The sequence below is a fragment of the Taeniopygia guttata genome, chromosome 9, assembly GCF_048771995.1.
Source record: "Taeniopygia guttata chromosome 9, bTaeGut7.mat, whole genome shotgun sequence".
In the NCBI taxonomy this organism is placed as follows: domain Eukaryota; kingdom Metazoa; phylum Chordata; class Aves; order Passeriformes; family Estrildidae; genus Taeniopygia; species Taeniopygia guttata.
Window position 1 is genome coordinate 25,203,807 of NC_133034.1, and position 18,844 is coordinate 25,222,650.

Consider the following 18,844-nt stretch of genomic DNA (forward strand, 5'->3'; position numbering starts at 1 on the left):
GAGCCTCTCTGAACACCAGAGCCACTCACAGCCCCTCCTGTCCATCCTACACCAGACAGCAGCACACTTTGGGCCAGCACTTAGCAGACACCGAGCTGGTGACACCAGTGAGAGACTGAGTGGGTGAGAAAATACAGAGCAAGATGGGAGAGCTGTAAAAAAGGAAATATTCAGGTTGGGAAGACTCATCTACAGTGGCCAGTGTTGGTATTTTGGTGACAAAGCACAGAAATGTGGTGGCACTGCAGCCTGAGGCAGTAACCAAAGCTGTCTGCAAAGAGCCACACGAAGCACTAGGCAGCTGAAAATGAAATATGAGGGAGAATTCCACACTGAGGGTGCAGAGAAAGGGCTTTACAGCTCAGGAAGGAAATGTCAGAGTTACTGCACACAGCCCACCAGTGCCAGCCCTGCAGCTGGCTGTGTCTGTCCCACAGGGAGGGAAGGGGAAGGGAGCCCAGATCTGTCCCCAGGAGAGGGATTAGCACAACTCACAAAAGTACTGGAAAGGGCAACAAGCACGTCCAAAAGCAGCACTTTTGGCCTCGGTGGGGCCAGCAGAGCTCAGGGACCAGCCCTGCCCTGCAGAGCTCAGGGACCAACCCTGCCCTGCAGCCACGGGGACACGGCTGGCACAGCCTGCCCTGGCAGCCCTGCAGCAGCAGCATGTCAGAATCTGTGGGTATTGGTGATTCTGAGGTTGTAGAAAGTCTCTGTCTGTCAGCCCCGCTGCCAAAGCAGAAGCCATAATTGGTCTGTGCTGGTTTCAAGGTTGTTTATTCTGTTTATCTCTAACATGTTCTGCTGCCCTGCCGCAGCTCTGTCCTGCAGGGCAGCGTGTGGGGCTCTGCCCTCAGTGGGATGGTACAAACATTAAATACCACAAACTACCTGTGCTGGATTTACAATAACGTGCCAATATCTGTCACCTACGTTGGACAGTGTGTCCCCAGCCTGAACCAACAGAAAAATGCCAACACCACAGTGAAACATGGAGGGCATGAAGAAGGAGAAAAAGGACAAGGCACACCCAATTTCCTCCATTTTGTCCTCTTTGAACCCTTAATCTAGAAACCTAAAATTTTACTTTTGCACCCGTGCCACACTTAATTATTGCTTATATCAAACACTCAGAGCTGGTAATTGATCCTGTAAGGTTGAAAACTCTTTTCCATGGACAGAGATCACAGCCAGTGTCTCTGGGGGCTCTGTCCAGGGGGTTCCTGACCCCTGCCAGGGTTCCCAGAGGTGCCCCAGGCCCAGCCTGCCCCGGCAGGAGCAGCTCCCAGCACAGCTCCCTGTACCTGCACTCCCACGGTTTTGATGGGCAGCAAGAAGGCATTCAGTGAATGTAGGCTGGTGATCTGCATCAGCTTCTCCTGGTCCTCCTCACTCGTACACGCCTTCACCCTCTGCAGCAGCGTGTGAGGCTGGGCAAGGATGCACAGCAAGAAACTGGAATTAAATACAGCTCCCAGCCCCTCACACAGAACTCGCACGGCACAAATTAAATTTTTATTTAAATAACTGTTTGCTTAGTCTACATGTGTCGGAACTCAAAATGTCCCTCAGACGTTTTTAGATGTTCCAAGTCCAAATCAAAAGCATTTAAGACCCTAACAAGCAACTAGAAACAGCTATAATTTTAAATTTAAACCATAGAATGATTTACCAACCTTACAAAAAAAATAAAAGTCACAAAAGTTTAAATATTATAGTAGAACTAGTCAAAAAGTAAAAAAAAAAAAAAAAATTAAGTGCTGTACAGGGGGGTTTTAAATCTTATACAAAGAACTTTTAATTTTATACATAAAAATCAAAAATTAAAAAAAAAAATTTAAACCTACCCTATCCTCCCTCTTTCTTCTTCCTTACCTCCATACTCTTAATAACATTAACACTCACAATTTAAAGCAAAAAAGCACCATTTAATAGAAATAAGCATTAAAAAAACTATAAACATTTAACTCATAATGTACCATATAAAAAATAACACCAACCCTAAACAAAACAAACAAAAAAAAAACCAACAACAACAAAAGTAAAAAAAAAAAGTCAAAGTGTGTGTGTGCCTTTGGCCATAGGGAAGCTCTTGTCCTGTGCTCATTTTCTCCTTCACAAAGCTGCACTTTGCAGTTTTATGGCACCACAATTCTGTGTCTTTTAAAGGAAAGGCAGACAGAAATGCCTGAAAAAGGTTCTGGAAGCTATTTGAACTCACACCTCAGAGCAGACCCTGCTATTGCCTGACAGCCACCACAAAGTCAGCAGAGTCAGGAGATGTGGAGTCAAACATCAGCCACTGAAAATTGCAGGTTTTGGATCAGGGCACTGGCCAGATCCTGGCTCTGCACTGGCATTTCCACACCAGCGACTCTGGGCTGTGCAAACCTAGGGTGCCACAACTCCTCCAGGAGGGAAGAGCTTTTCCTGACACCGTGATCTCATCTGCACAAACTTTAACTACAACAGAATTTGTTTATTGTCTGAAAGGTAAATAGAGTCCCATTTCCCAGAAATGGTTCAAAACACTTGCACCATTCACAGCACTAAAAATTCCACTGAACAGCTTCAACTGAGCTGTCCTTGGAGGCAGCATTCCTCAAGGAGCACAAACCAGTTAAAAGAACTGGTTTTCAGCAGACTAAACCTCACTGCAGGTCACTACAGAACCATCACTCAAAATTAAAATTCAGGATTTCCTTACCTTCTTCACACTGGCAGAAAAATCTGCCACTATTTTCAAGATGTTGTTTGTTTCTGGGAAGTCTTTGCAGACGTAAGGTTCTTCAGCACAGATCACTCTGATTGCCAGGCCAGGACCTGCGAAACAACATTGAAAAGATGTTATGCCAAATAAGAGGAAGCTGGTTTTCAGTGGAACACCGAGTCAGTCACTGACTTCTGTGCATTCTGCCGTTCTATCTAAGCTTCAGCTGTCTAAACACCCTCAAGGACAAAAAGAACCCACAATTATAAACTTTGCCGTTTTCTAGTGGAGAACTTGCGTTTAGAAACATTGAGCATTTGCTTTCAAGACAGCAAATGCCCCTTGGAAAGGCAGAGCCAGGCCATTATTCCAGGTCAGACCCACGTGGCAGCTCAGGCAGAGCTCACTGCACTTCTGAGAACTCCTCTTTGGCTTCTCCCACCACAGCCAAACAAAGGCTCAATCATAAAACACCATGTACGTTTATCAAGCAGCTCTCAGGTCATCTTTTCCTGAAGGATTGTGCTTAAGTGAAGACCTAAATCGATTTTTGCTGTGTTTACAGATCAGTTTTACACTGCAGTTACTCTGGTCTGCTGGAGAACACTGCTGTGATCCACCAGCTCCATACCTGGGAAGGGATGCCTGGAAACCAGCTCTTCAGGAAGACCAAGCTCTCTTCCCAGCACTCGCACCTCATCTTTGTGAAAGTCTTTCAGTGGTTCGATTACTTTGCCCTAAAAAAGAAAAATAAACAAGAGGCAATTTACACTCCAGCTCACATATCCAAACAAAAAGCCTCAAATGTTTAGGTTCCGGCACCTAAACTGGCCTGACCTCACAGCACCAGTGCCAAGGATTCCATGAAGACTGGAAAGAAACTCCATGTGAATGTGGGCTTTGTAGAACAGCTGCAGGACAGAGGGAGAGACCAGGAAGTCCCAGCCTGTGCCAGAACAATCCACGGCTCCAGCAGGGCAGACAGAGCTGTAAGGCCAAGCTGGCTGTGCAGGAATTCAGACCTTTCTTGTCTCTGCTGGATGCTCAGACCCACCCCACAGCCCGGGAAGCACTTTGTGCAGGGATCAGTACTGAAAATGGGATCATTAGCTCTCTCCTGAGGGTGGGAGTTGGTGGTAACCTTCCACCAGAGTGTGGGTGAGGTCCCTCTGCTGTGCTGGCTCTTTCCCAGAGTGCAGTACAGATAGAGAACTCACCATTCCAGTGCCAGAAAACCAAACAGGCAGCCTCCCACCTTTGCCTGACACGCTAATACTATGGTGCTGTGCACAGAGAGGTGCCTAAAAAGCTTTTCTGGACTGCAGACAAGCAGACCCTTGGCACCAGAAGACACACAGTGAATTACAAGTGACAGCAGACTCTCAGGGGCCCCGTCCCAGCAGGTGCATCAGGGCCAGAACCAGCAGCAGCAGGGCTCCTGGATTTGGGTGCTGAGCACATGACAGAGCCAGCAGAGCTCCTGGATTTGGGTGCAGAGCCAGCAGCAGCTCCTGGATCTGGGTGCTGAGCCCGTGGCAGAGCCAGCAGCAGCAGCAGGGCTCCTGGATTTGGGTGCAGAGCCAGCAGCAGCTCCTGTATCTGGGTGCTAAGCACATGACAGAGCCAGCAGAGCTCCAGGATTTGGGTACTGAGTGTCTGGCACAGCTATCAGAGCTCCTGGATTTGGGTGCAGAGCCATCAGAGCTCCTGGATCTGGTGGTGAGTGTGTGGCACAGCCAGCAGAACTCCTGGATCTGGTGCACAGCCAGCAGAGCTCCTGGATCTGGTGCAGAGAGTGTGGCACAGCCAGCAGAGCTCCAGGATCTGGTGCTGAGTGTCTGGCACAGCCAGCAGAGCTCCTGGATTTGGTGCACAGCCATCAGAGCTCCAGGATTTGGTGCTGAGCCAGCAGAGCTCCTGGATCTGGTGCTGAGTGTGTGGCAGAGCCAGGAGCAGCAGCAGCTCCTGGATCTGGTGCAGAGCCATCAGAGCTCCTGGATTTGGGTGCAGAGCCAGCAGAGCTCCTGGATTTGGGTGCAGAGCCAGCAGAGCTCCTGGATTTGGGTGCAGAGCCAGCAGAGCTCCTGGATCTGGTGCAGAGTGTCTGGCACAGCCAGCAGAGCTCCTGGATCTGGTGCTGAGTGTCTGGCACAGCCATCAGAGCTCGTGGCTCTGCTGCTGAGTGTCTGGCAGAGCCATCAGAGCTCGTGGCTCTGCACCAAGCCCCCCTCACCTCCTCGCGCAGCTTGCGGATCAGCTCGGTGTCGTTGTGGTGGGTTTTGATCACCTCGGCCTTGCCGCTGGCCACCAGCGACGCGCTCTCGATCAGGTCTGGCCTCAGCGTGCCCTGGGCCAGGAACACCTCCTCGGGCTTCAGGTTCATCTCCCCGATCACCTCGTTGGCAATCTGCAGCACACAGAGGGTCAGAGCTGCAGAGGGAACTGTCCGAGCCGTGGTGGAGATGGAAAAGCACAGCCAACCCAAAACTCTGGTGCCACTGCTGAAACGCTCCTGCAACCCCATCTTCTGCTGAACACAAACTGGGGAAAAGCTCTCCAGACTACAGAACCATCAGTGCCTGTTAAATATTCGCCCTGTCTCTCCCCAAAAGCTTCTGGAGTCATCCACAGCTCACACAAGCAGCCCTGCCACTGATTAAACACTAAAAGATGTTCCCAGGAGTCTCAGTATTTAAAAACTTCAACCAAACAACAAATAAACATTACCTTAACAAAGGTGTCACCGATAATTTTTCTCTTTTCTTCAGGACTTGTAGTCATATTTAAGGTCTTGCTAATTCTTTTCCGTGGAGTTCTGTCCTCATCTGAGATGGGCAGAGTTGTTGTGCCATTATAGAATGAATGGGCTGCGTTCACCACTGCAGGAAATCACAGAGATTTTTTTTTTCTTTTTACAAAACCAATAAAGGATTTTGTGCAGGTTACAAAATAGAAGTTTCACTTTATTGCATTAAAAAAAAAAAACCACCGAAAAATGAAAATAATTTCCTGTGACTATTAACTGCATTGAATAGGGCTGCTCAATACCTCAAAACTTTATTTTAACAAAGCCTTTTATTTCTCTTATTAACCTATTACTTTTTCCATATTGTGAGATTAGGCAGCCACATGCAAGTCCAGTTCTTGCTTCCCTCTCAGATTATAATTTACTTGCTTTAAACAGTTTACAGACAGTGTTTCCCCAAGGCCTTTCCACAACCAAAATTAAATGATGCACTATTTACTCATGCTACATTATGCCACTTAATTTAGAGAGGCTCCCAACCCAGAGATCAGCTGGGAGACTCTGTGGCACTGAACTCCCTGACCTACAGAAGGAGCACTTGCAGCAAAGGGATTCCCTCAATTTGCTCCTCTGGCTGCCTGCCAGAGCCCAGGTTTATTGCTCCACAGACTGCAAGAATAAGACATGGATCTCCCACTAAAAAAAGGAGTAAAAATAAATGTAGAGAAAAGAACGAAGCTCAGGACAGTGCAGCCCGGGCTGTGCCAGAGGGAAGCACTGCCCACCCAGAGCAGAGCAGAGCCCCTCGCAGGGCAGAGCCCCCCAGAAGAGGCAGCTCTGGCTCAGGAGCTCCCCAGGCAGCACAGAGCAGCTCCTGCTGCTGCCACAAACTTGGTCTTCTCTGACCTCCTCATACCTGAGGTACCAAAAAACCTCGGAGCCTTCTCATCAGCCACATCTGGGCACTTTCTGCTCTCTCAGCTAACTTCTTCACACAGTCATAAAGGTTGGAAAAGACCTCCCAGGTCATTGAGTCCAGCCCTTGACCGATCAACAGCTTGGCCTCAAAAAGTCACTCCAAAACCATTAAAATGCACCTCTTTCAAAGCAAGAAAAAATGCTTGGAAAGTCATTTTGGCAATAGTAGCATTCAGTCACCCAAATAAGCTCACAGCTGACAAAAAGAGAGACTCAGGATAAGAAATGAAGTGTTAAGATACTGGAGAAAATGGAAATGCAGCGAGTTCTGCAGCAGCTGAACAGGATCCCTCAGCAGAGAAGTGACCAGGGCTCTGCACAGACACCAACATCTGCACAGACGGGGCAGCTCGCTGTGCTCCAGTCACAGAAACAAGGCCCAACACCCCAGTTTTAATTCTGTGCACAGCTTCAGGTGGTTCTGCATCACTGACCCCACCTCGGCACCGGAGCCTGGGACCAGCAGCTCGGCGAAACCCGACCCGAGGGCAGGTTTTGGGAACAGCCCCCGAGCTGGAAGGCCAGGGAGCAGCAGGAGGTACCTTTGACGTGGATGCCCAGCTTCCTGAGGGCCTCCTCCACGGCCTGGCTCTCCCTCTTGCGCATGAAGCCGTTGTCGATGTGCACGGCGATGACCTGCTCGCGGTTCAGCGCGCGGTTCAGCAGCGCCGTGCACACCGTGGAGTCCACACCGCCGCTGAGCAGCACCTGCGGGACAGCGGCCGGGCACGGGTCAGCGGGCACGGCACGGGGGGACAGGGGGACACGGGGGGACACGGCAGCTGGGCATGGGGGGACACGGCAGCTGGGCTGGGCACGGGGGGACACGGCAGCTGGGCACAGGGGGACAGGGGGACATGGCAGCTGGGCACAGGGGGGACACAGCAGCTGGGCTGGGCACAGGGGGACACGGGGGGACACGGGGGGACACGGCAGCCGGGCTGGGCACGGGGTCAGCAGGCTGGGCACGGGGGGACACGGCAGCTGGGCACGGGGGCACAGGGTGACATGGTGGCTGGGCACGGGGGGACACAGCAGCCGGGTACGGCACAAGGGGACAGGGTGACATGGCAGCTGGGCTGGGCACGGGGGGACAGGGTGACATGGCAGCTGGGCATGGGGGGACAGGGTGACATGGCAGCCGGGCACAGGGGGACACGGCAGCCGGGCTGGGCACAGTGGGACACAGAACCGGGCTGGGCACGGGGGGACAGGGTGACACGGCAGCCGGACACGGGGGGACACAGAACCGGGCTGGGCATGGGGGGACATGGTGGCCGGGCTGGGCACAGGGCACAGCAGCCACCTGCGGGCAGCCACCGGCCACCTGCAGGCATCCAGCAGCTGTTGCCCTGATTTTTGGATTTTCTAAAGCCTTCTGAGTTTACATTCTTGCAGAGAACCTTTTCACACAACTTTCTGCAAACAACCCATTGTCGTGCATTCCTACACAGAAATTTGATGTACTGGTGGTTTGTCCAGTGGCATTAGAGAGGTGGCACGTTCACCCTCCGATCCACTGTCACTTTTGGGAAAGTATAAATGCTGGAGGCAGAAAATAAACTTCCTCTGTTTCACCTTGCAATAGCAGCGGCTCACGTGGTGCTTTGACACATCCTACAGTGACATCCAGCCACCAGCGCTGCCCCAGCCGTGCAGCTCCCCTCAAAAACTCCCCTAAAACCCGGGCGTGCAGGACCCACACAACAATGCCCTGTCGCAGGCATATTCTTCTTTCTTTCAGGATTTTATCATAGAGGAGCACAGAGGAAAGAAAAACAAAACAACTTCTATTTCTGCTCCTTGTTTTTCCCATGTGGAATGTGTTTGGAGAATTGTTTACCTGGGGTGATGCTTGGTTGGGTTCTGGTGAGGATTGTTTGAGCTGATGGCCAATCCAACCCACCTGGGGCTGGGCTCTCAGAGAGGGGCACGAGTTGTGAGTTAGATATGGGAGTTAGAAAAAGTAGGTTTGTAGTTTTAGTATCTCATTTAAATAGTATATTAATGTATTATAGTATAGTTATAATAAATAAATCATTCAGCCTTCTGAATTGAGTCAGACATCAGCATTTCTTCCCATTGGGTTCACCTGCATTTCCAATAATTCCCCACTTCCCACATCCCCCCCAGCTCTGCCTGAACTCACCAGGACCTTTGAGGAGCCCACTCTGTCCTTGATGTCCTGGATGCACTGCAGCTCCCTGTTCTGCACGGTGAAGGTGCCGCTGCAGCCCGCGATGTCGTACAGGAAATTCTTCAGGATCATCTTCCCGTTCACCGTGAGGCTCACCTCGGGGTGGAACTGGGCTCCGTAGAGCTTCTTGGACTCGTTTGCTATGCCTGGCACACACCACAAAACAAAAACAAGTAATGAAGCTGGAACTGAATGCACACCCAAGTCAAGCAAGAGCAAAGTGGCTCTTAGGGACTGGGTAACTCCAGTGGCTGTCAGACCCCAAATTCCAAGGTCCCACAATTTCCTGTGACAATCTCTGTGTGATGTCAAAGCCCTGCTTTCAGTACCTACATTATTCTTGCTCAGTTGAACATTCATGCAATATTAAATACAATAACAAGTTAATAAAGCTTTAATATTTAAACAGTGCTTGACTTGTACTGTTGTAGTGCACGACCCAAACACCACAGTGCAGGTCTCCCTCTGCCCTGCCTTAAGGCACAGGAGATTTTATTTCTGAGACAAACAACACATGCATGCTTTAAAACAATATAAGCTATATAAATAATGCTAACTTTAGCCACATTTAGGACCATTCCTTTTAAAGTCTATTTCTTTATTATCGTGACAGCTTGACATACAAACACACTCCAGAAATTGTTAAAAACAATTCATTTATTTGGCAATTAAATAACAAGGGCTATTACTCTCTTCCCATTTGGTTCTAACTCCTGTCTGCCATAATTCTTTACCAAACATCATGAGAAGAGAAATTCAGGATAAAATAAATACCTGCTATGATGTTCCCAGACTGTGCCACCACTTTGAATCCATCAGCCACTTTATCCACGCTATCCCCATGAGTGAGGAGCACAAGCTCTTCCTTCTGAAGGCCTCTAAACCAGGATTAAAACCCAGAATCAATTCAAGAAACAACAAAGACCTAACTCTGCCTTTCCAGGAGCTGCCCTGAGGGATCCCAACGAAAGCACATCTGGACAGACCAGGACATTTGAAATGTCTGCAGGATTTCCTTCCCAGGAACAGCCACCTGCAGCTTTGAGATGCCTCCCTTGGAAGCTGCCACGTCTCTGCCCAGCACAGCCCAACTGCAGGAGGGAACTGATCTTAATTCCAAAGGGTTTTTGGGTTTCTCCCTACAGACACCCCAGCACTGAGGTCCCCTCTAGGACGTGGGGACCATCAGGAGTACATCGGGATACTGGGAGTCTTGCTTTTTATTTCAACAAAATGAACATTTCTTGTTCAAAACTATGTGTTTTCAGGACAATTTGGGCACATCAGACAGTTCTGCAGGAGCCCTACAGAGGAAAGAACAAAACTGGAACACCAGGGAGGAGTAAACTGTCAGGCTTCTCACAAGGAACTTGAAAGCCATCAACAAAATTATCAAGGAATCTAATTCTGGTTTATAAAAAGTCACAAAGCAGTTTTAAAGGAAGGTAGAAGAGGAATGAGTTTGGATTTTCTGTGCCCTTTCCAAAACTGGATGGGCACCAACAAACACAAGAGCAGTGCACAGCAGGAGACAAGGGCTGAACTCAAATATTCTCAGATCATGGTACACTTACAGTGTCTCAATAAAGACTCTGAAATAAGGAGTTTATACCATATTCCCAGCAAATACACCTGCTTTTTTAGAGCAAACTGGAACGTTATCCCTAAGTATTTGTTTCAATGAAAAACCTGCTTATTTGTGACCACATTTGTGTAAGTTTTATTAGAAATTATCAGCTAATTTCACTCTTTTAGAAACAAGACAAAAAAAAACCTCCTCTCATCCAGACAGCCCTTCCCAGGCTGACAGTGCCTTGATAAGTGAAAATGTGTGAGCACCTGAAGAGTGAGCAGGTGTTGTCCAGGGTGATGCTGAACACTCCATCCTCCCGAACGCTCTTCTTGTGCACCGTCCCTCCAAACACCTTGTTCATCATCTGCAGAGCAAAGGGACCATGAGAGAGCACCTCAGCACCTGCACCTCACCTCAAACACCTTGTTCATCATCTGCAAAGGGACTGTGAGAGAGCACCTCACCACTCCATCCCTCACCGGGACTGCCAACACCTCACCACATCCCAGAGCTGTAAGAATTCCCTTCAGAATTGATCCTGGCTCTGTACTGGATTCCCCTCTGCCAGCAGAGTGGGGGCACTGCCACACACAGGGAGCAGAACCCCACAGGCAGAGATTTACAAAATAATGTGTATTCCATAGTGTGCAGCTCCTTCCCTCAGAAATGGCTGCTCTGCAAACCAGCCTGAGGCCATGTCAAAACCTGAATTTATTCCCTTAGTTTTATTTTGGGACTAACCCTGGAAAAAGCAAGATGCACGAGCAGAAGTCATGCACCTAAAGCAGCCCTTGTCTCCCTGGAGGTCTACCAGATCCCTGCAGGATCACCAGTGAATCCAAAGGTAAGTAAGGGTTGTTTCCTTTTTCCTGAGGGAGTGTTAAGCACCCTTAAGAGCTCTGCCAGGAGCAGCCCATGCCTGAGACACTGCTCCACTTGTTTCCAGGAAAGATGCCTTTTTCAGTACCAGCTGGGCAGAATTAATGAGTGACTGACAGGTTATATTTACCCTGACAAAAACAGGGAGCCTGGAGCTCCATTCACAGCACTGCAGCAAAGAAAAACCATTTATGCAACTGATCCCAAACTGGTTTGGGTTGGAAGGACCTTAAAGCTCATCCCATCCCACCCCTGCCATGGCAGGGTCACCTTCTCCAAACCCAGTGTCCAGCCTGGCCTTGGGCACTGCCAGGGATCCAGGGGCAGCCACAGCCCCTCTGGGCACCTCTGCCAGGGCTGCCCACCCTCCCAGGGAAGAACTTCTCTAATGCAAACCTGCCCTCCTTCAGCTGAAGGCCACTCCAAGGTGAGGCAGAGCCAGGAGAGGAGCACACAGCAAGCTCAGCTCAGCCCTGAAGGCTCCCGTGGCTCTGCTCTGCCTGGAGAGCAGCTCCTCCAGCACTGCCCTGCAAGGTGGCTGTGATGGGCACGGGCTGGACTCGCTCCTGGAGGTGCTGCCCAGCCCCAAGGACCCTGTGCTGCCTCCCAACAGCACCTGCATCCCATAGCAGATCCCAAGCACTGGTTTTCCTATTGTGAATATGGCTGGGTCGAACCACGGCGCATCTTCTGCATACACAGAGTTTGGTCCTCCAGAGATGATGATGGCTCTGCAGACAGAACAGGAAGAAACCATTAATCCCAATACACTGGTTACCTTGAAACCTGTTTACTGTAAGCACTGGCTCTTTCTAGCAGACATTTTAACAAAGATATCATAACACGTAGCTTGATTTTTGCTGCCAGACCCAGCAGGTTTTCAGGGAAGGATTTCCCCAGTTTAAACAAAGTCAAATATAAACCACCATAAAAAGTTCCTGTATTTTAAATTTCTCATAGCCAGCCATCAGCTATGAGAGAAGCAGGATGGCTGGGACAAATGTAGAGCATTAGCAACAATATATATATTTATATATATATATATACACACATGATCTATGAAGTTTGTGGTATCTGGAGGAGGCCTGCAGTCAAAAATTCCACTCCCTAACTCCTAAACCTGCTGAAAGAAAATGTCCCTTCATCCATTCTGCAGAGATGGCACTAGAAACAAGTTGAGAATTACAAGCGAACATGTAGGGCATGGAGGTGATATCTCACACTATAAAAGAAAATTAAAACATCTCAAAGGGGAAGAGAGTTTTGGCAAACCACAGTGATTTGCAGGACCATGAACTGCAGAAGCACCAGTTGGGCAATGCTGCTGGATGGAGCAGGGCTGTACCAGACCTTGGACTCAGAACTGTTTGTTTCACAGAGAACATCAAACTTGCTCCCAGCCAGAAGCGCAAAACCAAACCAGGCAGGAGTTGCACAAACGGCACTAAATGTATCTGATCATTCCCCCAGCACGAGTTCCACACCAGCACTGACAAAGCAGAGTTTTTCTGGCTCTGAGCAGCAGGAACAGGCACTGTGCTGCTGCTCCTGCCTGCGCCACCGACAGAAACAGAAACAGCCCTGCAGGACAAACCCACTGCAGCCCCAGGCCAGGAGGGATGGGGCTGGGAGAGGCAGTATTTATCTCCCTGCCCGCTGGGATCTCCAGCACAGCTGACGTGGGTGCACTTTTACCCTGGACCATCCTGAAATTTCCTCCCTGCAGGTCTTGCACAGGCACTTCTGGTCAGCCTGGAGACACGCTGCATTTCCTGAGCCTGGACTGCTGCCAAGAGTCTGAACTCTCTCTGTGGCTGCTGGTGCTCCTGCTCCAAATAACTCCATGCACAGAAGCATTTGCTCAAGTGCCAGATGTACAGAACATTATTTAATATTAATTAGAACCACAGAACGTGCTCCTGGAGCTCGGGGCCGTGCCCATTCCCTGGGTGCCCAGGCAGAACTTTTCCCTGATCTCCAACCCAAAACTGCCCCGACACTGCTCCAGCTGCTCCCTGGGGTTCTAGGAAGGAATTGAAAGAATACAGCCACACCTATAGGCTGATCATTCTTATGAGAAGTCAAAATAGTTATACACTCTTCTAGTCAAAAAAAGTAGAGTCTTAAACACCTGGGGTTTTTTCCATACCAATGGAAATTTGACATAATACAGAGAGGTACTGAAGTAAAAAATGAAAAATATTTGAGGCTGAGAGAAGGATTTGCATCTTCTCAGCTGTGCAGGAGAAGTCAGAACCTGCACAGGATGCAGGCTGTGCAAGCTTTCCTGCAGCACTGTGTAATTCCTGCACATTTCTCTGTGTTGGCATGAACATCCCTTCCTCTGGGTTACCCTAAAGCCCTTCCCAAACCACCAGACCCAGATCTGGAAAGCCCCTTTGCACTGGATTACCTCAGGAACCACATAAAAACACCCAGGGAAAATGTGTGCATTGACAGCCCGAGGTCAGCACTCCTGCCTGAGCTCAGAGCCAGAGCCCGGACCAAATCCAGAGCCCGGACCAAATCCAGAGCCCAGACCAAATCCAGAGCCACCAGACCAAATCCAGAGCCACCAGACCAAATCCAGAGCCACCAGACCAAATCCAGAGCCACCAGACCAAATCCAGAGCCACCAGACCAAATCCAGAGCCACCAGACCAAATCCAGAGCCACCAGACCAAATCCAGAGCCACCAGACCAAATCCAGAGCCACCAGACCAAATCCAGAGCCACCAGACCAAATCCAGAGCCACCAGACCAAATCCAGAGCCACCAGACCAAATCCAGAGCCCAGACCAAATCCAGAGCCAGCACATTGTGGGAAATGCTCATGTTCATGCCACATTTAGGCAACACTTCACTGGAGAGTGTTCTGAACACTGAGGAGCTGGCTTTTCAAACACAACATGTAAACATGATTTAGCAAACTGTTGGCTCCTGCTGCCCATCCCAAAGCTCAGCACAGGTGCAGCTCCTCACCCATTCCATGCACAAGCTGCCTGACTGCTCTCAGGACATGGAACATGCACCAAACCCTGCATAAAACCACAAACTCAGCCTTACAGTGACCACAGGTGCTGGGTTTGCCAGCTGACACTGGATACAAACAGGTTTTGTGGACACACACAGTTATTGACCAGCCTGGGTGACCTGAAACCACCACCCCAACCTTGGGACGTGACCTGGGTGAAGAGGTCCCTTCTCTCTGCCTCATTTTAGAGAGCAACTATTTGCAATGACAACTCCCACAGGTCTAATTCCAATATTCTGAAAAACTTTCAACTGTTCTGAATTCTGCATCAACACAAACTATTTACTGCTTCACTAATTATCACCGATTGGAAAAATGCACTTCTGCAGCACTGTCTTATCTGTTACAGAGCACAACCAAAATCCCACCATATTTCTGGATTTCTACCAAACTGACAAGTAAATACAAATCTTTGGTGATTTGTAGACTTCAGGGTATTTATTCTCCACACACAGAAGAGATGTATATCCTAGAAAGCCTAACAGAACATGAAAATTAATGTACAAAGCACTAAGTAATTGTGAGACCTTTCTTTGCTGCAAACAGTGAATGGCAGTGTCAATTAGGGATTTTTTTTAGCTGCTTCCCAGGAACATCTGGTGAGATTTACCACAATACCTTGAGTATCCAAGTCAGTTTAATTAAAAAAACCAAAAAAGTAAAGAAGAAGTTTTAGAAACCCACAAAAAAACTTCAACAGGTAAAACAGCAAAATCATCTACATTTTGGCAGATAGTTAAAATGTAGCCCCTTGAATGATGCTCTGCAATTGAAATTATCAAAATGACATTAGGAAACAAATGTACAAAAAGGCATGGAGAGACAAATGTAGGAGATGGATCTCTGCCCAAATGTCCCCAGCACAGCTCAGGTTTTCCAGAGGGAATCATTCACACCCCTGCCATTAGAGAGTTGTATACAGGTAGAGATACTATAAAAGAAAAGCTTTATAAAATCAGGGCTTAAGCCTGTTGCTTGTCTAAGTGCAGCTAACCAGCTACCTTGTAAGCTGCCCTAAGAAAGAATCAAAGGAATAAGAAGCAGTTAGCACAACAACTTATTCTAGTAAGAATAATAACTGTAATAACTGCCCCTGTAATAATAATAACAACAACAATAATAACTGCACCTGTAATAACAGAAGATCTGTCCCATAAAAATCCACAAATAAAAATGCAAACACCAAGGTGAAGAGAGAATCTTAGCACACACACGCAAAAAAGTGTTTAAAAACAGACTGGACTTGGCACTTGGTGCTATAGTCTAGTTGTGGTGTTAGGGCACAGGTTGGACTTGATGATCTTAGAGGTCTCTTCCAACCTCATTGTTCTGTGATTCTGTGAAAAATACCTTTGAACCAATGAACTGGGCAGGAAAACTGGAGTCGAACACAAGTGAAAATACATCAAACGAGCTACGTGAATAAAGAATTCCTGGGTGAGGAAAGGGAGCCCTGTGTGCTTTGGGCAGCAGGAGGGCTGTGCCCAGGCGGGACGTACCGGAATCCCTGCTCGCGGATGGCGAAGGCCGGCGTCTCCAGCGGGAAGATCTCGGACTGCACGAAGAGCTCGCGCACGCGCCGGTCGATCACCTTGCCGTACTGCGCGCCCGCGTCCAGGATCACCACGGCGCCCTCGTAGTGGTGCTGCCCATCCTTCAGCTCTGCCCCGGCGTTCTCGGGCTGCCAACAGAACCCCGGAGTCACCGACGCCCGCGCCAGAAATCCCATGGGGTGCTGACACCCATGCCAGAAATCCCATGGAAATGCTGACGCCTGTGTCAGAAATCCCATGGAAATGCTGACACCCGTGTCAGAAATCCCATGGGGTGCTGACACCCACGGCAGAAATCCCATGGAAATGCTGACACCCATGTCAGAAATCCCATGGGGTGCTGATACCCATGCCAGAAATCCCGTGGAAATGCTGACGCCCATATCAGAAATCCCATGGAACTGCTGACACCCATGTCAGAAATCCCACAGAGCCATCATCACCCACAACAGCAATCCCATGGAACCACTGAAACCCATGTCAGAAATGCCATGGAGTCACCCACATCCATGTCAGCAATCCCATGGGTTCACCCACACCAGCAATCCTGTGGGGTCACCCACTCAGCAATCCCACGGGATCACCCACACCCACTTGGGAATCCCACGGGATCACCCACACCCATGCCAGCAATCCCACGGGATCACCCACACCCATGCCAGCAATCCCACGGGATCGCCCACACCCATGTCACCAATCCCACGGGATCACCCACACCCATGTCACCAATCCCAGGATCACCCACACCAATATCAGCAATCCCATGGGATCACTCACACCCGTGTCACCAATCCCACGGGATCACTGAGACACGAGGCTGGAAAAGGCCTCCATGAGTGGCCCAAGTCCAGCTGTCCCCCCAAGCCCAGCGCCCTGGTGACCCTGAACCGTGCTCTCAGTGCTGCTCCCCCACGTTTTCGGGGCCCTCTCAGGGATGGTGACCCCACCACTACCCTGGCAGCCCCCCCGATGCTTTACAAAGGTTTCTGTCAGGAAATGCCTCTTGATACCCAGCCCAAACCTCCTCTGGCTTTACACTGACAGCCTATTGACTAAGCCAGATCTCTTTAACAACTAACATGTGCAAGGCTTTGCTAATTAGCTATGCTAATTTATGTTAAAAATGATAAAGACCAGCCAAGAAACTTCAAAATGCAAAAAAAAAAAAATAAATAAAATTGAAGATTATAAGGACCAGTTGAGGCACTTGCAAGATAAAGGTGCTGGACAACAGCACAGAACATCCCAAGCAGACACACAGACATGACATCCCCATCCCCCAAACCAAACCGAGCACAAATTAGGGAAGAAAAATGCTAATGATCTAATGAAGGCAGGGCTTCCCACAAGCAAGAGCTCATATGCCCTGATCACCATCTGCAGCCTCTCCATCTTTTTCCATTTTCCAGTTCCGCATGAACCCCAGCACAGCCCATGAGAACTGACAGCATCAGGCAAAACAGCACAAAACCAGACAAAAAATGTTTCCCCCGTCACGCTGGCTCAAATGCTGAACTTCACTTGACATTACCTCCTGGAGAGAATAAAAAGGGGAAATTGAGAACAAATGTCGCTGCTAAATGATTAAAAAAAAAAACCCAACACATTTTTGAGTGCAGCATTTGAGCAGACTGCAGGTCAGAACAAAGCAGTGGCTCCCTCTGAGTCCCTCACGTCTGAACTGCTGGGCCAACTTCAGGCAAATCTGAAAGAGTGCTAAAACACACGAGGCTGAGTTTCTTCATTAAGGAAACCTGTGAGGAGAGGCAGCTATTCCATGGAAGTGTCCTTATCAGAGCATCTCCAAGGAAGAACCAACAGCCATGCTCCAACACCAACAATCTGCTGCATAAAGAACTGACTTCTGTCAAGGTGTTCTTCCCCTAACTTAAAGCTTACCCCGTCCTTGCCCATGCAGCTTGGTGAAGGACAAACTGGCACGGGTTTTACTTTGGCAAACACTGCCTCCAAACATCTTGGAGCTCCATTTCCAGTTTTACTGATGGCAGGCTGGAGTGGTTCTGCTGCCTGCTCCAAACCAGAACCTCCAGCCCAGGACTCGTCTGCTGTTCCCATCACTGCAGCTCAACATTTCCACCCCAGAGCAGCCACAGGTGACTCTGCAGAGCATCATCCTGCTGGGACACAACCTCCCAACAAACACACTGGAAATGTCCAAAGTTCACACCAGCTGGAAGAGGTTTTATCTTAATTAAAGGACATAAGTGGGGGGGAAAAAATAGTGCTAAATCCCTCAAAAGCCTAAATCCAGGTTAAAATTGAGTATTTAATTTTTTCCCTTCAGCTGGCAGCCAAGCTGCCTGATGGGGAGCTCTTAATGACTTTTATTCCTGGGTTACACAACAAAAAGTTGTGTACATGCTGGAAGAGAGCAGACTTTGCAGCAAAGACCCTTCCACATCCCCAGCAAGCCAGAGTCACCAGAGCTGTCCTCCCTTCCAGTGCAGGGAGGGAATCAATTTTAGAGTGATTCTGGGCAATTTCTAAATCACCAGCTCCTGCAAGGCAGACCAACATATTTGTGCTTTCCTGAACCCATCTTGGGGAAAATGCTATTCCTTGCAGTGCTATTTTTTTATTTCAAGTCTTTAATTGTTTCAGAGCAGTAGGTTGTGTCATTTAGGGCCAAAGCTCTGCAGCCCCCTCACAAAAAAAAGACTAAACAGAAGTTACTGTTGGTGTCAGTTCAGCTGGACTGATAGCCAAGCTACACGTGTAGCTAATAAATAAATCTGGTTTTCAGTGCCCTACCCTGAGATGCTTTGGGCAGGCAGGTGTGGTAAATGGGGGCATGAACAACAGTTGTGGGGGAGACAGGAGTGTGAAAACAGAAAGAGCCCAAAGTTGCATCAGGAGTAGCTTGAGGAGCACTGTTAAAGCAGCATAAGCAGGTCTGAGTCCTGAACCTGCACCTCCCTCAGATCCCAGCAGAGCAGGACAGCAATCCAGACTCCTCTGAACCCACCAGACGAGTGGAACTGTAAGGGGGTTCAGAACTAAGAGAGCCCAACGTGCACCACCATAAATCACAGGCAAAAAGAGGAAAGGAAAAAGGGCAGAAGAGTCATCACAAGATCTGGCGTTACTTATTGAAAGGCACAGTTCCAAGGCTAGGGGTTTAAAACCCCAATTTACCAAGGGAAACGCCATTTG

The 18,844-nt window shown here is 49.0% G+C and overlaps 1 protein-coding gene across 2 annotated transcripts in view; it reads right to left on the minus strand.

Moving 5' to 3' along the window:
- GMPS (guanine monophosphate synthase) overlaps positions 1–18,844 on the minus strand; it is a 28,120-nt gene that overhangs the window by 7,324 nt on the left and 1,952 nt on the right. The window contains exons 2-12 of one of the 2 annotated variants that reach the window (XM_030280109.4): positions 15,617–15,798; positions 11,700–11,814; positions 10,471–10,568; positions 9,406–9,509; positions 8,584–8,777; positions 6,977–7,142; positions 5,438–5,589; positions 4,944–5,117; positions 3,342–3,447; positions 2,708–2,823; positions 1,305–1,430 (exon numbers count right to left, since the gene is read on the minus strand). In XM_030280109.4, the coding sequence (XP_030135969.1) occupies positions 1,305–1,430; positions 2,708–2,823; positions 3,342–3,447; positions 4,944–5,117; positions 5,438–5,589; positions 6,977–7,142; positions 8,584–8,777; positions 9,406–9,509; positions 10,471–10,568; positions 11,700–11,814; positions 15,617–15,798 (1,533 nt within the window). Of the gene's footprint in view, positions 1–1,304; positions 1,431–2,707; positions 2,824–3,341; positions 3,448–4,943; positions 5,118–5,437; positions 5,590–6,976; positions 7,143–8,583; positions 8,778–9,405; positions 9,510–10,470; positions 10,639–11,699; positions 11,815–15,616; positions 15,799–18,844 lie in introns of those variants that run through there. The other variant, XM_072933182.1, reaches the window with a different exon arrangement.